We start from the raw sequence: 20,653 nt of genomic DNA, 5'->3' as shown, positions 1-20,653 counted from the left end.
TTGTCAATTCACCAAATTACTGGTGTGAATCCTTAGCTTTTGAATGAACTCCTTTTAAGTGCCTAAGGAAGCCCTGTAATTGATAGCATTAAGAAATTAACTACAGGCATGCCTATGGACTGTTTCAAAGCACAAATTTATGTTTATTTTATATCAGAAATATGTTTCCTGAAAAAAAATGTTGCTCTCATCATGCTATAGCCTTCTGGTTATTATAAAGACTAATTTTGCTAGTTTCTTTTTAGTCACATGGGAACCATAATATATAATGACATTTTCTTTGAAAGTAAAATCTTAAAAATTGACTTGTATCCCTCACAGCAAAGTAGATCTGCTTAACTTCTGCATAAGAATACTACACTGTCACTAAGGATAACAGAAGTTAAGCTCTCTAGTAGAGAAGGATGCCATCCCTGACTTCATTATTAAAAAATACCAAAAAAACCTGTCACTTCACTGAACCATTTTAGAGTTAAAAGACAACCCCTTTCCTTAGGATAAATATTTCTACAGAACAGTTGTCAGCCTTGTTCATTGTCATTTAACAAACACTCTCAACACATAAGACCCTGTCCATGGTACAGCCAAAATCATGCCAGTTATATCTATGAATATGGTTGCTAACATAATTTCAGTGTCTAGTACTGGAAATAATTTTTTTCTGAGAACTGTGTTAAAGGAGCTTTGCTACAGACTACACTGAGTTAGTCTGTTAGCTTGGCTATATAACATGGATATAACATTTCTCAAAGAAAAAACACCTGTCCTAATTTATCATGGAAACAATGTTATGTTCTGGCTACGCTGTGGTTAAACACGCTTGTTAATAGCATCGTTCTAAGTATTTGAGGTGTTTAAAGTATACTTAATGTGTTGTACTAATATATATTTGCCCATCTTCAGACTCACTGTATTTGATTACAAAAAAATAAGTTGCTCTACAACACTATATATACATATATATATATATATATACACACACACACACACACACACACACATACATTTTGTGTGTGTGTGAGAGAGAGAATTAAATATTTTTGCATCAACCCATCATCTTCATTTTATTGTGCACGTGCACAGCCAGAGATTATGGTAAAAGAATATTAAGATTGTGAAGTCAAGCACTCTGCCAGCCCCAAGTTCCCCCCCCCCAACTCCTGGTCCAATCTGTCTCTCACCCTTCCCCAACTCCAGTCATTTCCCCCATTTGTCTGCCCCCCTCACTGGCTTCTTGTCCTAGTCTCTTTGCCCAGCTAGTCCCAGTTCTTCCAATGTGCCTCAGCTTCTCATCAGATTTGCTTTTCCCCCTACCCACCTCACTGATTCCCAATTATAGTCTGCTTGCCTAACAAGTCCAAGTTCCCTGAGCTCCTCCTTCAATCTCAGTCTCACCCTCCACACCAACTGCTTCTCAGTTCCCCCCAGCCGTCTTGCCCAACCAGTTCCTGTCTCCCAGTCCCAACCCCTCAGGTCCCAGTCACAGTTTTTCCTCCCCTTCTGTCTCGCAGCCTCCACTCTCAGTCTTCCCCCATCCCCAACCACTGTGGCCCCTTCTCCCAATCTACTCCTTCCTCTTCCCTCACCCTCGACTGGTTCTTGGCTCCCTGTATCTGAATCAGGCACCTTCTTCTTCCATGCTGCCTGGGCACCAGCTGCAGGGAGTGGGGTGGGGATATTGAGAGCACAAGGGAAATAGTCTCTCTGTTCTCTCTCAGTTCTGGTGTCCAGTCCCACCCCAGCCCACAGCAGCCAAGAGCTGAAAGTTCAGGGGAAGTCCTGCTGAGCCTCTGTACCCTAGGAATGGACATGTATGGTTGCTGTATGGAGATGGTTCATGCACAGTCCACATACACAGGACCTGAGAGATCCTGGAGCATGCTCAGTGTGAATGGAATTTTCCAAGATTTTAGCCATGGCTCTACTTAGCATGTGCAAACAGATTTTTCAAAGGCTTCTTGGAACATTTGGGCAGATTTCCATAGGAACAGCAAAAAGTACATACCTGACACAAACATCACCCCTCTGCCAAATTTCAAATCCCTTCTCTAAAGTATGGAAATCTAGAACTTCTCAATAGCAATTTTAAAATATTTTTAACATTTTAATAAAATATTTATTCCCCCCCCCCCAACATATTCTCTAAAATGGCTGAACTGTTTTGACTGAAACTTTCCAAAAACTTTGAAGCCAGAGACAGACACCTGGCATGGAAAGTTTCAGTTGAAATGGTTTACATTTGACAATGTTGTAAACAGCTGAAAACAGAGTCTTATAAAGGGAAGAGCTGGGTAATCTTAATGTATATACCTCCCTCCTTCAAGGGTCTGATCCTACAATCTACTGAGCATCGCCTGCAAGTCAATGGGAATTGAGGCCATTTAGCAATTCACAGAAGACATCCAGCATATTGTAGAATCTGACTCCACCTGTATAAAGATGTTCAATATATTTAAAGTTTCCAGTTGTGTGCACATCTCCCCAACCCAATACGTCTAATCAAATGCTGATGACTTTTGCTATATCAAGGCTGCAATAACTTTTTAATCTACAATTTGAGAAATAAGTTATATGTACATTCTTGCAATGAATCCCAAAAACATATGCCTATTATAGGCAGAGCTGGTACGCATTATGATACAGTCTTTAACATGATCACATACTATTTCTTCCATAGGCCCCTCCCTGCCTCATTCAGTGCACAAGATGAATTGTGGTCACCGACTGAGCAACTATTCAATATTTCATTTTATTCTTATTGTCCAGTGTGTGCCCCATACCTTATTTACAGCACACTATTCAAAATCTTAAATGTATATAGCATTATTAATTTCCTCATGGGCTTTTCTAAGGTACTCATCACTATAGTATCTGAATGCCTAACAAACACTCATGAATTTATTTTCACAACACCCCTATGAGGTGAGGTAGTTGTGTTATTCCCATTTTACAGATGGCACAGAAAGATTAAGGTTAAGAGTGTCCAGTAATTTTGAATGCCTAATTTGAGACATCTAGGACCATATTTTTCAGAGTACTTAGCATGATATAGAAATTAATATGTTCAAAGCACAGCTCCCACTGACTTCAGTTTCAGCTGTGAATGCTCAGGACTTCTGCAGATCAGACTGCAGGGTCTCCAGTTGGATACCCAGAAAAAATAAGGTACACACAATTAATGGCAACCTGTGGAAAGGCTAGTTCAAATGCCTTGCCCAGGTGCTCGGGCTCCAGTACGAGCCCTAGAACCCTCCCACCTCACAAGGTTCCAGAGCTTGGGCTCCAGCTCAAACCTGAAAGTCTACACAGCAATGAAACAGTGCCGGAAACCTACCTCTGCAAGCCTGAGTTTGCTGGCACAGGCCAGCTCTAGGCTTTTCTTTGCCAACCTGCTCTCATTTGTGGCTCCTAGTGCCACAGTGGCCCCCAGCATCCAAGAGAAGAAATTGCAAGGAAAAATTTGCTTGACCCCGAAATGGGCAAACCATTTTAGCTGAGTATCAGAGGGGTAGCCGTGTTAGTCTGAATCTGTAAAAAGCAACAGAGGGTCCTGTGGCACCTTTAAGACTAACAGAAGTATTGGGAGCATAAGCTTTCGTGGGTAAGAACCTCACTTCTTCAGGCACCTTTAAGACTAACAGAAGTATTGGGAGCATAAGCTTTCGTGGGTAAGAACCTCACTTCTTCAGATGCATCTGAAGAAGTGAGGTTCTTACCCACGAAAGCTTATGCTCCCAATACTTCTGTTAGTCTTAAAGGTGCCACAGGACCCTCCATTTTAGCTGAAACTTTCTAAAACAGATATGCCTAAAGCAGACACCTGGCAAGGTAGGTTTCAGCCTAATGGCTAAAATTGGGCAAAGTTACAGGCAACTGAAAACAGAGCCTTATAATGGGAAGCATTAGTCAACCTTAACTACTGTTGTACCTATAAGCTCTGCCTATAATATCAGTTAGTATCAGTAGGCATACTGAATATAAGTAATGTACAATTCACCCCAACTTTTCTCCTTCTAGAAGCAACCTAATATTTATGATACTTAGATGAACAATATTTTAGATTTTCAATACTATCTATGAACATTTCTGAGCTAAGAGTTAACCAATCACAGGGTATAAGAGGTATTATAGTCATACCTACTATATAGTTTGTGCAACAGGCCAAAGATTAAATGAAGTCAACACAATAAGGAGAGAAGCAATTCAGCACAATTCTCAAATGAAATCTGATTTTGGGTATAAAATATAAGGTAATATATATAGGATCTGAGGAGATTCCGATCTCTGAGCAGTGATTTTAATCAGCACAGTCCACAGTTGCAAGCAATGAATTGTGCTGATTAGTCCATCTGGCATTCTGCCAAATAGTCTGATTTCTCATGCAGTTTTTATAATAAAAATAACCATCCAGGACACAAAAAGGAGAAAAATATTCTCTATTACAATAGTCAATGCAGCTCCACAACTCTATAACAAGGCACACCACTAACAAAATATAACCAAATTATTTCTCCAAAACTTCAGATTGAAATACTGCCATGGAGATCTGACCACCGATTTCATAAACTTACATTTTATAGAACTGAAGTGCTTAGATTAGCTCCCTTATTTGTCTTAGTACCTACATGCATTGTCCTTTCTTACAAATTTCTTGTCTTCAGAGATGCATGTTGTATGCATTTGTATTAAAAATTAAGTGTATTAAAATAGGCAGAATTAGATAAACTATTAGGTTCTCCTATACAGCTGTCTTTCCAGAAAAGATTTCGAGCCAACATTGTATAAGTAAGTTATTACTTTTTTATAGGAACAATATATATTTGTTTTGGCTAATGCATGTAGCCAGGAAAATAATGTATTTTAAAAATTGATTCATTTTACTAAAATTGTGAGAATAATAACAAATTATGATGTGGAAATTAATAAATCCTGAAATAATCTTGTAAACATTTTAAAAGAAAGACTTTTAGAAAACGCAAAACAGCACAAAGTATACATCATTTTACTTGTATAAGGTAACAACTAAGAAAAAGTGAGAACTATCACCCCAAATATGTCAGAATTAAATATCCATAAACAGGATTCTCAACCTCTGTATATGCCAAAATAAAGATTGAACTATGCACTTACTCATACAGAACAGGTGCCATTCTGTGACCAATACACTTTCTTCCAATTGAGGATGCAAAATAGTCTACTCTCTGCCCAACCAAGTCTCTCCGCTACCATACAAACTTATGAATATATTTGCTTTCTGATTTATAGTGGCATCAGATTTCATTGTTGAATAGTCTGAGGCTATCTAATAGCAAAAGCACTTTTGTGTTGTCTGAGAGCTCCACACACACTCTATTTTAAAGCAATATATGTATTTATTAAGATACTTTACTCTTCTAATGGGAAATATTTTACATTTTTAAAATGGGGAATGATTGCACAGGATTTTCCTCCTATATCCCCCACAAATACACATCACCACCATCCCACCTGAAAACAAGTGCTAATGTTTATAACAGGCAATGGCCATTTACAAAATATTTGTGGAAAAACAGAGGGTCTGTTGTTTAACTTACCATACTAATATGAAAGAAAAGATATATTTATGGCATAGATGTGATCTTAGTTTTCATCTCCTTGACAACAGAAATACAATTACAGTATTGTATTAAAGTTCTCATATTGATTTCTGTAAACCTTTTCCCAGTCGCTTTGATCCCTACTTAAATTTTCTCCCCAGATATCTGACCATCTTATAATAAACAAAACCAGCTAATGAGCAGAACAAGCTAGTGGCATATACGAAGTATAGCTCTGTTTTATTATTAAAGAGGATGGTTTTATGCCATCTGGATAGTAAGGTTTTATTATCTAACCCTGCAAAGCATTTGTGATTTGCAGGAATTTCCAGATTTTTGTAGAAAAAACATTTGCATAACACAGAAAATGGACAAAATATCTACATATACACTGCTGTTATATATAAAATCACTTCTAAACCTCACCTATTTCCAAAACACTAGATTATGTTTTGTTTGAGAATTATACCAAAACCTAAACATAAAGTAGCTATTTCCATTAGCTCCACTTTACTTCATGTCTGCAGCACAGTCTGAAGCAAATTGTTTAGATCATTATTATATTATATTATAATTATATTATTTTTTGGCAAATTCTTATAATGAGGTACCAGGGTTACCAGTCCTTTAAAGCTGGTAAGGAAATCCTTCAGGGTCAGCATTACTACATTCAGGAGGGTTTTGTGGGAAAAGTCTTGTGGGACAGGGACTGAGCAAGAGGAAGGGGTCCTGGAAGCATTTTGGGATTTTGAGGGAGAAACTCCCAGCTGCTGTCCTTGTTTAGGGCCCAAGATAAGAATTCCAAGTGTATGGAAGGTTGGAAATCCCCTCAGCAGGGCTGATTCAGGTGGTGCTGTGCATACCCATACAGTCTCTCTTTTACACCATACCGAGGGAGCAGGGTAAACTAGCAGTTTTACGTTTCATAAGACAGACTTTGAAGCAGAGTCACACTTTCTGATGAGGGGCCCTGCCATCTTCAGAAAAACACAAGAGAAGAAAAGTCCCTGGTAGGGAAGTTTGTGGGGGGGAGGGAGGGGAAGGTTGTTTTTTTTTTTTTGATTGGTCTGCAACAGTGATATTTCAAAAGCTACCTATTAGGTAATCCACACTTAGGATCTTTGATAGTTAATAAGGTATGTGCAGATATGTTTATGTAAAAGGATTTTCTAAATTCCAGTTTTATACTTTACACTGACAACAGCAATAATCAAGAGGCACCAGAGCAACTATGAAGCACAGGAGAGCCTACATCGAATAAAAGCAAATTACTTACCTCTTTCAGAAGGCACATTATAATATAGCCACACTCTTAGCCAGGTGTTCTCAAACTGGGGGTCAAGACCTCTCAGGGGGTCGCAAGCTGTCAGCCTCCACCCCAAACCCCGCTGCACCTCCAGCATTTATAATAGTGTTAAATATTTTTAAAGTGTTTTTAAAGTATAAGGTAGGTTGCACTCAAAGGCTTGCTGTGTGAAAGAGGTCACCAGTACAAAAGTTTGAGAACCACTACTCTTTGCTCTCTGTGTCCCATATATGAATTTGCAGAAATTCCCTTAGCTATAGAATTTGAGGGTAGCCAAGCATATACAGATCTGTCGCATCTTACACGTATTTAACATGTGCGATTTCAACTTTACGCGGTAGGCAAAAACAAAAACAAAAAAAGAGAAAAACAACAATTTCAATACTATACCTGTAGTGCGAGCGATTTCGCCCACCATTGAACTCAATGGGGTTTTGGCTATACGTGGTTTTCGCTTTATGCAGTAACCGCGGAACAGAACCCCCCGTAAAATGAGACAGACCTGTACCCTCTCAGCAAATATTATGTTCTCCACTGCTTGGTTAAGGGGGAGGAGGGGAAACCAGCAGCCCCTGATACCTGAACAGTAGTAGTTTTTTTTATTTATTTATTTTTGAGAAAGAGGTAGAAGGTTTTAAGGAACATATTCCCCCAACTCTTTGGGGAAGTGAATGAGAGAGAATCAATGAACCCAATAACTTCATGAGAACAAGAATTATACATAACCTTTTTCTGAAGGGAGATGTTATAACAGACTCATTCTTAGCAATTAAAAAGCTCTATGAAGTCCAATCACTACTCAGAGGATGTTAAAAAGGGGGAAAGTAAATGAAGGTTTCACACAGTCAACTTGTGTGAAGGTACCACTTTAAATAGAAGCATAGTTTTACTTAGACCAGAGGTAGGTAACCTATGGCTCGCGTGCCGCCATCGGCACACGAGCTGATTTTCAGTGGCACTCACACTGCCCGGGTCCCGGCCACCAGTCCAGGGACCTCTGCTTTTTAATTTAATTTTAAATGAAGCTTCTTAAACATTTTAAAAAAATTATTTACTTTACATACAACGATAGTGTAGTCATATATTATAGATTTATAAAAAGAGATCTTCTAAAAACATTAAAATGTATTACTGGCACGCGAAACCTTAAATTAGAGTGAATAAATGAAGACTCGGCACACCACGTCTGAAAGGTTGCCGACCCGACTTAGACAGCCGTAGCCTTTAAAAGACATTTAATGGGATGCCACCCTTGATACACACAATGGTGGTGTATCAACCCACCTAGTATATGTCCACAATACCACTGTGGACACATTCTTGGATGCTGAATCCAAATCAGAGAAATTTGGAAATCCACTTTTTATTTTATTGTTTTGGACTGACTCCCTGCTAGTGCATCTCAGATCTAGGTTGCCATTTTTACACCATGAAAGCTTGTGTGACCCACTACAGTGATACAACAGAATCCACCAAGGTGGTATAAAGGAAATGTATCAGTTGGGTTCTATAAACATTGGGATGCACCCAAAAGCAAGTTGCACCTTTTGGGAAACTGCACCTCTGCCAACAGACCCCTCATCTGCAAGATCCCACAATGATCAATTCTATTTCTGGTCCTCTTCAATATCTCCATACAGCTACTAGGGGGAGTAGGGTAAGAGAACACACTCAAGTGCCAGCAGTATGAATGCCAACTGCTCTAGTTATCCTTCACTATATATGACTATATCACTACCACCAAGATCGCTCAGTGCTTGGACAAGATCAACTTAGGGATGCAGAACATCTGGCTGAAGCTGAACCCAAGCAAGACAAAGGTGATGACGTGGGCAAAGGAAATCCAGGTGGAGAAGTTGGCTGCCATTGTGCAGTCTCCGTTGCTTGCAGGTACCCACCCATCAATTGGTCAATTCAGTCTGCAGTTTAAATAGGTTCCTGGATTAATTTACTGACATTAAGCTGCATAGCTGCATCTACAAGTAACATTTTCTACCACCTCTGATTGACTAGGCTAACTCAGTCTCATCTTAGTGGATGATTACATGGCCTCAATTATACATGCCTTCCTTACCTCCTGGATGGACTAAAATGCAATATACCTGAGCACAAAGCCATCAGCCCTTAGGAATCACCAACTCCACACCAAATTCACAATGTAGCTGCACACCTCCTCAGCAATGCAGGCTACCATGAGCACATCAGATCTGTCTGCCGCTCTCCACACTGACTTCCAATAAAATGTTGACTCAAATTCAAGGTCTTGGTCCTAAGTCTGGGCCAAGGATATCTAAAAGACTGCCTAACGGTCTGGGATGAGGACCCTGGTCAACAACTCTGCTCCTCAGTCACATTCAAACTTTCTACCACAAAAGTAAAGGTAGTCTCTGCAGGAAACAGAGCCTTCTCAGTGTTTGGTCCCAAACTATGGAATGAGCTCCCACAGGAACTAAGAGTTACCACCTACCTTATCAACTTCCACTCAAAGTGGTACAAGAACCTATCTACAATGGAATTTATCTGTTTCAACTGCTATGCTGAAACTATTGACTGTGGCAAATCTTTCCAGCTAAATCCCAATCTTGTCAAGAACTATCTGTCCTGAACTACTGCAGAAGAAAAGGGGACTTTAAGATCTAGTGGTTTAGTTGGATAGCACCCAAATGAAAATATCTCATAGCATGATGAGACTTTTGTAGATGTAGGTATGGTGAAACCGCCTGTGAAATCTAAAATTTATTTGCATTCTTGTAGGTAGAAATATGGTTTTGAGCCCAAACCCTCAATATCTGGACTCCTATACACTTCCAGTATCCCAGGTGAGCAAGCAGGTACTTGGATAGTCAGTATGGATTCAGATGGCTATGGCACCTCAGAGGTGATGCTGTCACATCCTTCAAATTCTTTCAAAGAGAAGCCTGTGAGCGTCCAAGGCCCAGAAAAGAGGAAAGCATAGGTTACGATTATATCAAGGTACAACATGACTTCTTTACACCTCACTTTAACACAGGTGGCATCAACTGAAAAATTGGAATCTCCCCAATTACACTTTGTTTAGCTTGGAAGCTCAACTGCAGGAAAACTCAGTTCATATTGCACATCTGGAGTACTGGATGCTCAAGTCTCAGAAATTGGCTGAAATGAGAACATTGATGCCTAATGCCTTTGCAATACTAATTTAAATAATCATTGGTTTCTTGTCAGGCCAATGTTTCTCCTTAATGAACACTGATTTGCCAAAGGAGGGAAACTGACACAAAAACCTTTGCCAAATCTTCCTCACGATACATGAGATGTTGCCATGGGGACCTATTGGCCTTTCTTCTTAGTGTGCTTTTGATACATTGACAGAGGTTGTCGTGGCAACCACTGTCAGCAGCTCTTTAGCATTTCTGCCCAGTGTAGGGACACATTAGTGGAGGGACTCATCTGTGGCGGTCTTGATGCAGTGTTCCACTTCAGTGCAAGGATGTAACTAAGACAAATATATTGCCTGTTCTCCACCTCACCATTCCAAAATCAACTACTGTCCTACACAGATAGTTGGAAGTATTTCATCAGTACTTTTGCAAAGACTGTGAAAGCTTGATGAAGCTGGATGTTAGTTCTTTGACATAAGACTTTCACTTGGCACAAGGCTGTCTGCTAGGAGACTGTTAAATGTTTTGTTATACTGATCAGAATTCTAGCTGATAGTCCAGTTGCCTCAAAGCCTTCAGCTATTATAGTTTCTTGCCACTATAGTAAGCAGTGGGTGCCTTATAAAGCTTTGTCGTCTCTGGTGCTTATTAATTCCAGGATCTTGTTGCATAAAGGTCCAGAATCAAGAAGCTTGTCAGCCACACACCACAGGAAAAAACAATTAAGGCCAAGATTTTCAGAAGTGATGTGATTTTGGATGCCGAACTTGAAAAACCTTAAAAAAGAACTGGTTTTTAGAAAAATGCTGAGCAATGATCCTCTGAAAGTCAGCTCCCTTGAAAGGGGAACTGAAATTCAGGTGGGTAGTTGTGTTGAAGGTAGAGTTTTTTGGGGAGCGAGGAAGGGAATGTTAATGGGTTAGATACTGATTTTCACTTGTTTATTAATGCAAAGGCATCTAGAGTAAGTCTACCCTAGAAATGGTACAGCAGCACAATTGCAGCGCTGTAGCATAAATACTAAAACGACAGAAAGGGTTCATCCATTGCCAGTGTTCCCTCTAAGCTGCACGCCTGTGTGGCCATACAACAGTCCATCAAGTGCTGCACACTTGATTATTAGTCGCTGCACACTTGATTATTAGTCGCACACATCCTCAGCAATGACGACTTGTGTTCAGGTGCCCTTCCCCCACTGCTGCGCTGCTCCTGCCCTCTGCCTTGGAACTCCTGGCCAGCTGCTCCTTGGAGCCTCCTGCTTGCTGTGCAGAGTGGGGAAGGGAAAGAGAGGGGCACTGATGTCAGGGTGTCCCCCTCCTCCCCTCATGTACCCTTTCTCCACAGAGCAATGGAGATGAGGGGGGAACAGCACTAGGGAGTGAGACGGAGCTGCTGGCGGCTGCTGCTGTATCTGAACAAGCTTTCAGACTGGTGAGTGTCGCTCTGCTTAAAGTGACAGCGCAGTCTCTCTCTCTGTCTCTCTCACACACTATCTCTCTCACACACACACACATACATACACACAGTCTCTGTCTCTCTCACACACTATCTCTCTCACACACACACAAAAAAACACACTCTTTCTCTCTCTCACACACACACTGTCTCTTTTACACTCACCTCCCAACACAAACTTGTATTATTGTTTTTGTTGTTACTTCTTGGTACTTCTTGCAATGCACATATATGCTCTGTAATTTTATTCTTTCAAAGTGCTGTTATTTGACTGGTCTATGCATTTCATAATTTTATTTCTCTCTTACGCTTAAATTTAATTCTTTGAGTAGTGGTTCTAAAATGCCTAACCTGTCTTGGCTGGAGTAATTATCCCTATGACAACTTTTTAAAAATATATATTATACCTAGGTTTTTAATTTCTACTGGTGGCGCACATCCACACATTATCTCAATATTGGTGCACATACAAAAATTCATTCCGCACATGGATGAAAAAATTAGAGGAAACATTATCCATCGCTGTAGTAAATCCACCTCTCTGAGAAGAATTCTTCCATCAATCTGGAGATGTCTATACCAAGGCTTAGGTTGGCTTAACTACATTGCACAGGACATGAAATTTTTCACAGCCCTGAGCGATGTAGTTAAGCTGACCTAATTTTGTAGTGTAGACCAGCCCTAAGAATCTTAGGCTCCCTTTTGTATATTTTTATGAATGGAAATGAGCAGAGATTTATCACAATACACCTCTACCCCGATATAACGCGACCCGATATAAAACGAATTCGGATATAACGCAGTAAAGCAGTGCACTGGGGGGGCAGGGCTGTGCACTCTGGCGGATCAAAGCAAGTTCGATATAATGTGGTTTCACCTATAACGTGGTAAGATTTTTTGGCTCCCAAGGACAGCATTATATCAGGGTAGAGATGTATTTATATTTAGAGGAAGTTCCTTTATACACCTCTACCCCGATATAATGCTGTCCTCGGGAGCCAAAAAATCTTACCGCATTATAGGTGAAACCGCGTTATATCGAACTTGCTTTGATCCACCGGAGTGCGCAATCCCGCCGCCCCGGAGCGCTGCTTTACCGTGTTATATCCGAATTCATGTTATATCGGGCTGCGTTATATCGGGGTAGAGGTGTACCTTCCACACTTGCTACACAGTAAGTAGAAAACCTACTGCAAATAAGAAAGTCCCGTGTCTAATTTCTACGTGAGATCTTTTTGCACACTGCAAAGTAGACCAATGAAGAATAAATCAGAACTAGAAAATAAATATATTTTTTACAAGTAGAGCCTACGTAGAGTACAAATCTGCGGATATCCACATCCGCAGACCATGTTTGTGGATCACAGATCGGATGCGGATACAAATTTTGTATCTCTGCAGGGCTTGAATTACAAGACATTTTATTTTTAAAAAATAGTTTAATATGCTGACAAATTCATCCAACATTCCACATCTATGCTTAAAGAATTAATTCAGAGACAAGAATCTAGGAAATATCCACATTTAATTCATGGACCTAATTAATGTTCACAAATATATATCTGCATGGCTGCAAAATGTTTGATTTGTACATGCAATTGCACATATAGGCAAGCATACGAACCAACACTCAACTTGCTCTATGATTTCTATATTTTGCCTGCATTATTACCACTTAATACTTGCACCTGCATATTTTGGAGATGGAGTTTAAGCGACTGTTTTTGATAATTTGCCCCATATGTCCAAGAGAAAACCCTTGAAGAATTACAACTTGGAATCCTATATTTAACAGTCATAATAATTTCAAAACAGTATTTGAATATGTTTCTTTCAACTTTCCCCCTTTCTTACACAAACTTTAAATATGTACTACTAGCCTCCTGTTTTTCCTCTCTCTCTCACATGCACTTCGATGTTTCTGGTACATATGACCAGGAGTCACTGCTACTATTTTAAATTACCCTGTTCTGACACCAAAGTTACAACTTAAAATTAATGTAGTAGATACCCACCCACTGCAGCTGAACTTTAGTGTAATAATCTTTTATAAAACATGTATAGAGACTTGTTGATATTTATTCTAAAATAATCCTATTACTGCCTTACCATTGATTACTGGAGTATAAACAACAATCCCAACCAGATTAGGATCAGAAACAGTTGTGTCCAGAATAAGGCCACCAATGCTGAAAAATATAAAGTACAACATTTAGAACAAAGCAAATAGGTGCATCAATATTTATTTTTCAAATTCTATCAATCAATCTTTAAGTATTCAAAATTCTTAGTAACACTTATTCAAAAAGTGACCTGAAAATGTTCTATGCTTGGTTGCTCTCTCACTGTCCCTCCCACCCGCCTCCCCTTTTTAAAGGAAAGTTTGAGCATACAGTTCCACTGCTCCTGAGGAGATTATTAGTGAAAAACACAGTTTTATCAATGCTCCTTTTAAAAACAGTTTTTGCACCTGAGAGGTATGAAATAGGAAGGTGCTAATGTCAAAAAGGTGTCTTTCAATGTCCTTGTGAAAATCCTTTCAGATTTAGCAGATTTATAAATCATAGAGAATTACTATTTTAACTATACATTAGAATTATCAGCACTGTTTATTATTTGTATTATAGGACTGCCTAGAGGCAGCAATGGAGATCAGCACCATACAAACATAGCATAAGACAGTCCCTGCCCAGTCAGTGAGGACTTGTCCCTTTATTTTCTGAATGCTTCAGTCACAGTCCACATGCTTCCAAAACAAGCTGCACCTCCTCCACTGTAAGCATACAATACACAGATCTCTAGTTACAAACAAGATATAGACAAAAACAGATCCTTTCTTCTGACCTGAGCACTATATCCCTGGCAAATTTTAAGTTCCTGCAGAGCTGTCAAGCATTTGGCCCACAGGCCAGTCTTTCCTCCAGCCCTCAATTCCCTCTTCATAAACATCCAGCCCATAATTGCTGGCGTTCAAAAGGGCCAGAGCAACAAGTAGGAGGACCTGAGGAGGGAGCTTGTACCCATTTCATCACAGGCAACTGAGCTCCTTCTCCGTTGCCATTCCCGCAACCATTATCCCACAGCTCAGGCTTGAAAAGGAGTCTCCTTCCCCGCTTTGCTGCTGCTCCTCCTCTCTCCCGCCATTTCTTTTTGTTCTGTGCAGCTCAGGTTTTGTCTTCACTGCTAATAAAGATGAGTTTTTTTACCATGAAGTAACGAACATGTAGAACTATCCCAAGGTAAAAGAAGACCTGGCGCTTCAATTTTACCCACCAGCTAAACAGCCCTATACCCCTGCTAGCAGTTCACCTTGGCTAGGCCTACCCAAGATGCAATCACACCTTCAACCACAGTACAGACATACCCGAGAGCCTAAAACACACAAACCACCCCAGTCTTGCTGAACGTTACCACCTCTTCACCCTTGTCCAGGGGAATCCTTCTGAGACATTGTCTTTACTTACCCTTCACTAAGCCTTGGAGACTACTGTCATGCATACCAGTGGTTCTCAGCCTGTAGTCCGCAGACCCTTGGGGGTCCTCAGACTATGTCTAAGATTTCCAAAGGAGTCCACACCTCCACTCAAAATTTTTTAGGGGTCCACAAATGAAAACAGGTTGAGGACCACTGATGTATGCCACCAAACTGCTGGCAATCCCCATGGCAAGAAGACTGCTACTGACAAAACCCACAAAATTCAGTGCTGAAATGAGGCATACGTCACCTCTCACGGTACATACTGTATGCACCTCTGTTCACAGCACAGTCACAGATCTGCAAGCCACTCCAACTAATCCTTCTACCATTCAACACAGCTACACCTAACACAGTGAATGCAAGGGCATGCATGCAAATAACTGTTGGAATCCAAATCTGTGGAACACAACATAACAATGGGCACAATTCCCTTAGTCCTTCCTCTTCTCTACTAATTGTGGCTTCATAGATTTTAAGGCCAGAAGGGACCATTAGATTATCTAGTCCATAGAATTTCAAGTTTTGAGCCTAACAACTTGTATTTGACTAAAGCAAACCTTTTGGAAAGGCATTCAATCTTGATTTAAAGATTTAGAGAGATGAAAAAATCCACTATTTCCTTTAGTAGTTTGTTAATCATAGAATATCAGGGTTGGAAGGGACCTCAGGAGGTCATCTAGTGTGCTCAAATCAGGACCAATCCTCAGACAGATATTTGCCCCAGACTCCAAAATGGCCCCCTCTAGGATTGAACTCACAACCCTGGGTTTAGCAGGCCAATGCTCAACCACTGTGCTATCCCTCCCCCTTACTGAACATTCTCAGTGGCTACTGCCAGCTCTAGGAGGTCAGAGCTAAGGTTGCATACATTGCAGGGGTAAGGTGTACCTCAACTCTGTACAGTATATGCTGGTTTTCAGAGATTTAAGTTTAGCCACTCTCCACATTCTGTAAGGGCATAAGGCATCACTGAACAATTTTAACTCTGCATTAATGAAGTTTGGAGGGATTAATAAGACAGGGACAACAGGTAGATTCAGACAGGGGAGCACAGTGAAACAATTTAAAAAAATTACTTACCTGCTTATAAGCATAGCAGTTATAACAGGCTCCCACCCTGAATAGAGAACAGTTCTTGTAGCTGGATGTTTGGCAGCTATTACAATCCACATAGGAGTCAGAGCCAAGAAAAAGGCACCAACTAAAGGAGATATATAGTAATATGTCTCTAAAATAAAAAAACAAACATTGATTTAGCCTTTTTGGGGGTCCTACAAATTTTCCCCTAAGGAATTTAAACTTTAACATGGAATTCTGTTCTACATATTATCCATTTTTATACTGTCCTTATCACCATAGTATCCGAGTGTCTTCCAGTAGAGCATTAAGTGACATGATTAATATCACATACATTTCTTCTTTCATCCTTTGCCCAGGGGACAAATCATGTGTGCAGTGTAGTGATTTGTTTTGGGAGGGTGTTTTTTTTTTTTTTTTAAGTGTAAACCCTGCACTGTGTATCTATGTTAGAGAAGATAAAGAAGACCTGGAAAATAGAACAAACTTTGTGATGCATATCTCAATTTTTGTAAAGAAGTAGAAATCAAGTTTTCATTTATTAATTCAACTGAAACAAACAAACAAGAACCCAGTCTTCCTCCTCCCCCAACAATAGATTGCAAAGTAAGCTCTACAGAAATAGCAAGCCTTAACTGATTAAATCATCGTGCTTAATATTATGCATATAAATCAATCATGCTAGGTTTTAAATATCTAGGACAGTTCTGAGCAGAATACCAAAATGCCTACTTTTGTTTTTACTTTGAGTAGCTCATTTTAAAAATACATATAACCAGCTTGCACAGTGTAATGCTTAAAAATACAACAGCAGCAATTTCATCAAAATTGCATCATAATTCATAGGAAAAACAGCAGAGAACAAGGACTCCACAGTAAGGTAATATATTTATAAAGCAGAATTGCTTATACAAACTGTAGTCTGTCTGCATAGAAAGACTACAGTTTTTCTCCATAAATGAGTTTAGGACTCAGTCCTGCAGTCCTTCCCCACATGAGTTGTCCCATTGATGCTATATTTCCTAATGCAGCAACAACATAAATAATGGTATAAGTCACTTAATGGCAAATAAATGTAAATTACACAGTAATGCCCCAATACTATTTTGCATATGCTTAATCTTATGAAAAATATAGCACTGTTATTTAGTATTAAACAACTGGCCGTATTTTGCCCACATGTACAGAATTTGGGCAAAAAAATTATCCCTAACAACTTTTGAATGAATGTGCAAATTTTTTTAATGTAACTGCATGTAAAACATTGCAAAATAGAAGATTATCAGTTTATAGGTATGACTTCACCCAAGCACCATAACTTATCAGTGTGACATCAAATCCCTGAACATCAAGATTCTTATTGCAGAGCCTTTCAAGTCAAGCAAATACTACTTTGGTGGCATTTAGAAAAAAATCTGTTCTGAAAGAGTTTCAAAAATGCTGCTGCCATGGGAGTGTTTCAGGATGTGAGAGAAAAAGCGCCACAATGCAAGCCTCAGTCAGTTGACCTGGACCCTGAGATCGGCTGCTACGGTGGGTCTTTTTTTTTTTTTGGTAGTTTAGACATCCCTAAGCATTCATAACATAGGATCAAGGAAAAACTTTGTGGAGCAAATACCAACATAGCAGCACAACAGATAATAAGTAATTGCAAAGGTGGAAAAAAAGAGTTGTCACAAAAGAGTTAGGGACCAAAAACTAAAGAAAATTTGATATTCCATCATCTCAAAACAACGGCCAACAAAAACCCCATAATGATTCATCAATATCAAATAATGAAGATCAGACATAGTGAAAAATTAAACAACATTTTGCAAGAAATATCCCAGAGCAGAGACATTTTTAAATAAATGTGTTCTGAAGTTATATACACCAGACAGGCTGCAATTTTGCCAGCCTTTGGGGTTTTTTGTGTGTCAATTGCTGTCAGTTTCATGGACGAGTCTGCAGAAGTCAAATGATAACTCATTTACTGAATCAATATTTTAAAACTATGAAAACTGTGTTTGAATAGTTCTATTGTTTCTCAATAGAATTTATTTTCAAAAGTTCTTTGGGAGATCTGCTCTGTAGCGGGGCAGTCACCCCGCTCCAGCTTGGAAGGGGTTAAAAACAGCCTGGGGAAAGGGCTGCCCCAGGGAGCCAATCAATCAGGAGTGGGCTTGAGGCAGACAAATCAGGGCCCATCTGGGCCAGCATAAGAAGGGCTCCTAGGGAGAAGGAAGTGAGTTCTTGCTCCAGCAGTGGAGCAAGAAGGACTTAGGTGCCTGCTAGAGACAGGGGTACCTTGGACAGAGCAGTACTGGGAAAGGGCAAGCTGAGCTGGGGAGCTCTGGCCTGGCGACCTCCCAGGCTGAGGCCTTGCAGCAAAGGCTTGAGGAGGTACTAGGGTTGCAGGGAGGCAGCTAGGCCAAGAAAAGGCAGCAGGTCCAACCCCTTTGCCAGTGCTGAGTGGCCATTTCAGACTGCAGTTTGCCCCTGAGAGAAGGGGCTAGATGACAACTGGCAGTAGCGACTGAGGCAAGGTGGGTATAGGGGAGTTGGGGTTCCCCTGGGGAGACCCAGAGTGTGGGGGCACTGCTGTGGGGCAGCACCCCAAGATAAGGGGCACCGGGGTCCAGGAGGAACATGGGGCCAGAGGTGTTGGAGACGACAGGGCAGGTAACTGAGGGCAAGAAACTGGCCAGAGGAGGGCGCTCCTGAGCTGGATGGGCTAATTGCTGGACTGACCAGCAGGAGGCGCTGCGCCAGTGAGCCGGCTCTTTGCTACATGCTCCAAATACTTAATTTTGTGAAACTGTAAGAGAACAATTACCACTAAAAAATAAAAAGGAAAGATAATGAATCACAAATCACACAGTATTGGGTCTCTTTTTTTTTAAACCACTGTAGCTTAGTTTTAATAATACTTCATAAAGAGAAACGTACTATTGCAGAGATTCTTCAACTTTTTCATCATGTGGATCACACCGTAAAATACATTTTTTGTGAATCACCTCCTCATCTGTATGTCACATTAGGATCCTCTCCCTCCACTTGCAATCACATAAAATTCCTGTGACTACTACAGAAATTGCTTACATGGAAAAGTAGTAATGTATGTATTTTTGAAAGTCTTTAGTGCAATAAATGTTTTGTCCTTTTCGAAAAGTTAATCACACTATCTAATTTTGCTCTTCATTCCATTGCCCCTTCCATCTGTTCTGTTTCTCTCTGCAGACACCCTCCCTCCACCCAAGTAGTGGTTTGTGGGACACAGTCAAGGGAATTTCTGTACTATAGCATATTTTGTAAGAATAATGAAGTCCTAATGAAGTCACTTATTTCTAAGATATTCTGCTGGTTAAACTCTTTGCTAAGGGATGCCGAGTGGCTGCCCATTTTGTGTAGAAGATAAAGTCCACAGGCTATTAAGGATTCACTGTATAATAAAACACTAACAGTAACAAAAAGGACAACAACGTTTAACAGAGAGAAAAGATACCCTAATGAATCATGAAAGCCTCTTGCTTGTATCACAAAAACATTTAGCCCACAGCCTTGGACAACATGTAATTTGAAAACAAAAACAACACACACACACTCTAAAGGCAACTAAAACTCTAAAATGAAGCCACTTATTTACTATAATAAAATAAAGCAATCATTGTAACCCAATAAACAAATATACGAACCTGTTGGAACATGTTCATTTGGAAAGGAAGAGACATATTTAAGCAGTTCTCAAGGGAAAGTGGATAAAGAAATTGTTTGTTTGTTTGCAGTTAGCTCCCCAGTTCCGCACTCAAAGTAAAGTATCTGGTATAGATCCTTTCTTTTGAAAGGTGCAGAGGAAAGAGAGGTTCCTCACAGGTGAAATAACCCTTAAAATTAACTAGGAAAATGACATAAAGAATACTAAATAAGAATGATCAAATGTTTTCTTTTCAAATAAAATACTAATACTTCAAAATAGTACATCTAGAATTACATACAAATATCTAACACTACCACAGCGCTATCTATGATGACAACACAAAGAAAAACTCTAGAGTTAGAGCCTGAGCTATTGTAGAAAATGATTAATGAACTACAGTTCAAACAAATATAGATTCCCTCTGCAATACAAGACGACAGTAATATTTCAAAAATGCTGTGTAAATAGCCAGCTGCAGGGGCTGCCTCACAAATCTCAAGAAGCCAAACTAACCCACAACTGGCGATCAATGCTCTCACAGGCTGAACTGAGTACATTTTGAAGTTAACAACAACTGTATGGAACAGATATACAACTATACAAATCAACACAGGCTGTCACATAAAGTTTATATCCAATTAATCAAAAAGCATTATGAAACTTCAGAAGGGTGCTCAAAACTGGCCTAACTTTCTTCCCACTGAAGTCAACAGTGAAATAGGAAATAGAATTAGGCCAGTGCTTTTTAAACCCTACCCTTACTCCCCACTTTTTAGTATTCACACACATTTCAATTCCTTGAAGAGTGGGGGAAAATATGAAACATGTTATTTGCCTGCTCCATACAAATAGCCGGGCATAAACAGAACAGTGTAGATAAACTAATTACTAGGATTCCATCTAAGGAAGGAACTTCCAATGAGAAGACAATACCATCAGTTCCTA

At 39.8% G+C, this 20,653-nt stretch overlaps 1 protein-coding gene across 4 annotated transcripts in view; it reads right to left on the bottom strand.

The window, feature by feature from the left end:
- The window catches only part of SLC41A2 (solute carrier family 41 member 2), a 110,097-nt gene that overhangs the window by 38,768 nt on the left and 50,676 nt on the right, over positions 1–20,653 (bottom strand). For 3 of the 4 annotated variants that reach the window (XM_005300774.5, XM_065565016.1, XM_005300773.3), the window contains 2 exons: positions 16,036–16,183; positions 13,587–13,666 (listed from right to left, as the gene is read on the bottom strand). The exons of the other annotated variant lie outside the window; for it this stretch is intronic. In XM_005300774.5, coding sequence (XP_005300831.2) covers positions 13,587–13,666; positions 16,036–16,183 — 228 coding nt within the window. The remainder of the gene's footprint in view (positions 1–13,586; positions 13,667–16,035; positions 16,184–20,653) is intronic. 4 annotated transcript variants of the gene reach the window in all.

This window comes from Chrysemys picta, chromosome 1 (assembly GCF_011386835.1).
Source record: "Chrysemys picta bellii isolate R12L10 chromosome 1, ASM1138683v2, whole genome shotgun sequence".
NCBI classification, from domain to species: domain Eukaryota; kingdom Metazoa; phylum Chordata; order Testudines; family Emydidae; genus Chrysemys; species Chrysemys picta.
The sequence above is the reverse complement of the archived record's forward strand: the minus strand, read 5'-3'. Positions and strand labels throughout refer to the sequence as shown.